At 34.1% G+C, this 4,862-nt stretch overlaps 1 protein-coding gene across 1 annotated transcript; it reads left to right on the plus strand.

Annotated features, from left to right (window-relative positions):
- Positions 1-3,327: 3,327 nt before the first annotated feature.
- LOC113400026 (INO80 complex subunit B) lies at positions 3,328-4,580 on the plus strand. The gene is made up of 3 exons (XM_026639388.2): positions 3,328-3,511; positions 3,590-3,942; positions 4,010-4,580. The coding sequence occupies exons 1-3, from the start codon at positions 3,460-3,462 to the stop codon at positions 4,553-4,555; spliced, it is 951 nt and encodes a 316-aa protein (XP_026495173.2). The 5' UTR covers positions 3,328-3,459; the 3' UTR covers positions 4,556-4,580.
- The last annotated feature ends 282 nt before the right edge of the window (positions 4,581-4,862 follow it).

The raw sequence follows: 4,862 nt of genomic DNA on the forward strand, positions 1-4,862 counted from the left end.
CATTGCAAATGTGAGAAAAATACAAAAAGTTCCACACAATATCATACGGGAAAAGACTAAAGTTACAGATGCACTTAGTTTCTCTCAGAAGCTAAAGTGGCGCTGGGCAGGCCATGTAGCTAGGATGAGCGATGACCGTTGGACTTCTAGACTGACCTTATGGCGGGGCCCTGCCGGTATTAGAAAGAGAGGAAGACCAATAACTCGTTGGCATAACGACATAATAAAAATAGCGGGTAAAAACTGGAAGATGATTGCCAAAGATCGAGAAAAATGGAAAAGTCTGGACGAGGCCTTCACCCTCACATAAAAGGGGTTCTTGCATGCCTGCATGATAAATTATTGGAACATTTTAATCTTATTTTTTATATTTTATATTATATAATTTAACAATCCAATTAACATAACTATATTATTAATACACATTATTATCTAATATTATAATTATAATGTAAATCATAATTAACTGTAATTTATGCGAGAAATAAAAGGCTTTTTATTATTATTACATGAACGTTAAATTATACAAATCAACAAGCTTGGAAAGTAAGTACCGTATGAACTCATTGAACAACAACCGCAAAATGGCGTCGAAACTTGCCTGTTGAATAGACACTGAGGGGATTGCAAATCGGATTGTTACTTGTGATGAAAATTGAATCTTATATAACAATTATTGAAAACGTTCATCACAGCTCGTGGATACAGGGGACGAAGCTAAATAATGTCTCAAATTGATTGCCTGACTGATTGATTCAAAATATTATGCCACTTATAATTGTAATTGTATGGTGAAACTATGCCGACATTGTTCTTATATCTTCTTGAAACCTTTTTTTTCACAACAGCTAAAACTTTCAGACAGGTACAGGTACTCGGGTAACCAAGTACCCTGGGGGTATTAGGAATAGGACTAAGAATCCCACATAACCGGATTATGTGGGATTCCTCAGTCACTAAAACCTTTGCTTTGACTGTCTGCTACACAGCGGACGGCGGACTGTCTGAAATATACAGGTGTTATGACTCTTCGATGCCCAAAATACTTACCAGACTTTGTTTTAACTGATTGCCATTTATTTTTTCGAAAATTAGATATATTTTTACAATAGCACAATTTCAATTTCAAATCCGAAAAGGGAAGTGATTATTTTCTCGTTTTAGGCCCATTCCCATGATTTCTATAGAAGAGGCACTTTTGAACTTCGACTAAACTTTCGAATTAAAAATAAATAAATCATATGAAAATATTTCTATTTGCAAAATGGTATACTTAAGATTGTAAACAATAAACAAACTCGATGAATTTATAATTTGTAGAATTTATGTTTTTATAGTAGTTCTTACGACTATTTTTATTTTGTTTTGCAAATCCTGACCTACCATCAAATACCAATTACAATTTAGCCCATTAAACAGTTGTTCGGATAATGTCTAATCCCCACAATAAATAATTAAACTAAGTTGTTAAGTTGGGTCAATGGCACCAAAAGATGTTCAACCGCGTTATATTCCATGAACTTTAACCAAACAGACATTTTTTTTGTCACCTAAACTAGCAAAGTTTATTTTAAGTGAAGTGCTCTTAAAATATACCCAAATGTCTGCTAAAGGGAGTATTTAGTACGTATGGTAGTTCAGTTCTGAACGCTCGTCGCTTAGTAAGATTTAAATAATCGGCTGTTTTTAAACATTTATAACTTACGCACGATACTACTAAGTCCACCGATATCCTAGACCAACTTTTAAGTCGTATAACTAAAAGGCTTCTCAAGCATCGTTTTAAGCACGAATCTCTGGACTCTTTATAATTGAAGATGGGAAGTATTTAATGCACTTCCACAGCTTGTGTACATGAGGTGAGTAGTCTCTATGTTAAAACAAAATTTATAGTTTCTTTTCAAAACTTATGTTGGAGTTAATAATCACGCTCTATGCACTTGACAGTAGCAGCGGATTTTATGGATTATTGATTGAGATTGGGTTAGGAGGTAGATCAGTAATTCTAAGGCGATAGGTGTGACACAGGGTGACGACTGACGATGCAGATGTTTTTTGAAAACATACAAAAATTGTTGTTCAGGAATTTATCTATAGAAAATTAAGTTGTTATTTGCTTCATTCCTTGCGCTGCATTCAAGAACGATTCATCCCAGGACGCTCCTTCAAATAAAATAGCTGTCATCCACATAGCAAATTACTGCGTCTCTACAGAAGTGTATGTCATTCATATACATTATGAATAAAATAAAGCAAAGAATGCTGCCCTTTTTATTTTGTTCTCGCTGGATGAACGTGTTACGCGTTTCCCCACGTGAAAGTTGGGGGGGGGGGGCTGTATGTATTACTCGCCGGTGTCCTTATCGAGACAGTATACACATTTCCCACTTTCAGACTTTGGGTTGTTACTTAAAATTATTCGGTAGAAAAACCCAATAACTATTTATCGGAACCCAGAACTTCGGGATTTCAAGTCAAGCAGTCAAGTCAAGAAAATTAAATGTTGGGCCACCTGATGTGGTCCCACACACACAGGCTATATAGATTGGCACTGTTAAAAACCCTTTTATCACCACGATAAGTGTAGACCATACTATTTTTTTAGCAAGTTGATCTGTCAAAGATAAAATTTCATCCAAGATTTTCTGCTGTTTTTTTTTCAACTAAATATTTAACAAGGATATAACTGCCGCTTAACTCTTTACTTGCCGATTTAGATGTCATACCACGTTTTAAAAAACCCAGCGGTTTTATAGACGCATTCGTCGGCGGAGCGGCGAGTCACCGAAGGCACTTGAAACAAATAAAAATTATAATAACTAGAAGCAAAAAACAAATAGCCCATAATTTACTCAGTGATAATGCTATAAGCAAGCCTGGCTGGGTAGATGCCACCCACTCGTTATATATTCTACCACCAAAGAGCTATACTTTGTTTCGTTGTGTTCCAGTTGTGAGTGAGGCAGTGTAACAACAGACACAAGATACATAATTACTTAGTTCCTAAGATTGGAGTCAAAATTCCGCCACTGTCTATACGCGATGTTGACCACTTATCATCAGGCGGCAAATTTGCCCGGCCGCCTACCTATTTCATAAAAAAAAAATATTGCTCTATGGATTGTCCATGAATGCTTTTCATTTTATACATTAATTTTTTTTAGAGTTTAAATCATTTTTTTTTAATATTAAAATTGACAAATAATAAAACTTCAATATATAAAGGCAAAAAACGCAATATTGTTATGTTACGCCAAGTGTAGTACCGTCATAAGATAAGTTATATGACTCGCACCCAAAGCTGTCATCTATAAACAAATAAAAATGACAGAATTGAATTGCTACCAATATCACGATTTTATATTATTTACATTAGAGATTCAAGACTGTTAGTATCGATTTTTATTAATACTAAATATACATGAAGTTGAATTTCTAAAACTACGATTTTAAAAGAAAATGGTACGAAGACAACGCGATCAAAGTACCACGGAGGATGAAATAGTCATCGGTAAAGACATTACTTTAGTATTTTTTTGAAAAAAAAAGTAACACACCATTTAAACTCAACAATGTAACAATTTTTTAGATACTTCTCCACAAAAGAAACATAAACGTCATAAACATAAAAAACACAAAAAACGAAAGTTCGACAACGATTATGATAGTGATAGTTCAATTGATGTCGCCTATGAGGAGGGTATAGATAAATCTTTTAAAATGAAGTCCAAAAAAGAACTCCCAAGTACATCAGCAGCCGACCTTCTAAAAGCCCAAACTGTTAAGTCATCTTCGGATTCTCGAAAGTCAATGCCAGGATCGTCATCAAGCACCCCACCAAAGGTGTCCTCAAAAAAGAAGAAAACAAAAGGTCGTGATAGTGGAACTTCAAGTGAAGAGGAACGATGGCTTGATGCAATAAAATCTGGAAAACTTGAAGAGGTATTTTTAAAATACACTGTTATTTCAATTTATTTTTCACTACTTTATATAATTTGTTTAATTACAGGTTGATGAGGAATTAAAGAAAATTAAACCTAAAGATCCTAAAATGATGACTGCCAGACAAAGAGCCATGTATGAAAGAGGCACTGATAAAGAAACAAGTCCTGGTAGGGAGGTATTGCTTGCACTACCATCAGGCTATAAAGAAAAAGTCATGACAGCTGAAGCCATCCAAAAAGCTGCATTAAAATCACAGAAGCGAAAACAATTAGCCGATGAAAAGAGGGAAAAAGACAAAAAGAAAACTATGGACCGGCTACTTAAGAAACAAGAATCTAAAAACCTTAAAAATTCCCAAAGGGGGAAACCAATAAGGAAATGGGAGCCTATGATAGTGTACAAAAATAGGGATAATGATATATCACTATCTCTTCCACCAGGTATACCATTCCCTTTAGAAAACAAACCACCAATAGATGCCCCAAAACCAACAATGTGTGGGGTTGATGGATGTAATCAAATAAAAAAATACAACTGTTCCAAAACAGATGTACCATTATGTAGTCTAGAATGTTATAAAAAAAATTTACTTGCACATGAATATCAATAAAGTATAAAAATAATATGAGTTTGACCAATGAAATGGTGTTATCTTATTTTGATTTTAAAAATAAAAATTATAAACTACTATGGTTTAATTTTCTTTACTATTATTATAATGTTGACATCAACTACATAAAGTTAAATAATTACTTACTGTAGAGTAACATGTAATATTCATGAGGTAAATTTGGACAAAGAAATAATTGGGTGTGGCAAAAACATTGTTAGATTTTTATCTAACAATCTGATATCTGATCCCAAATGGGTGCTGTCAGTGTCCGCAAAATGGACACAAATCAACAACAAACCATGAA

Source organism: Vanessa tameamea, chromosome 8, assembly GCF_037043105.1.
Source record: "Vanessa tameamea isolate UH-Manoa-2023 chromosome 8, ilVanTame1 primary haplotype, whole genome shotgun sequence".
NCBI classification, from domain to species: domain Eukaryota; kingdom Metazoa; phylum Arthropoda; class Insecta; order Lepidoptera; family Nymphalidae; genus Vanessa; species Vanessa tameamea.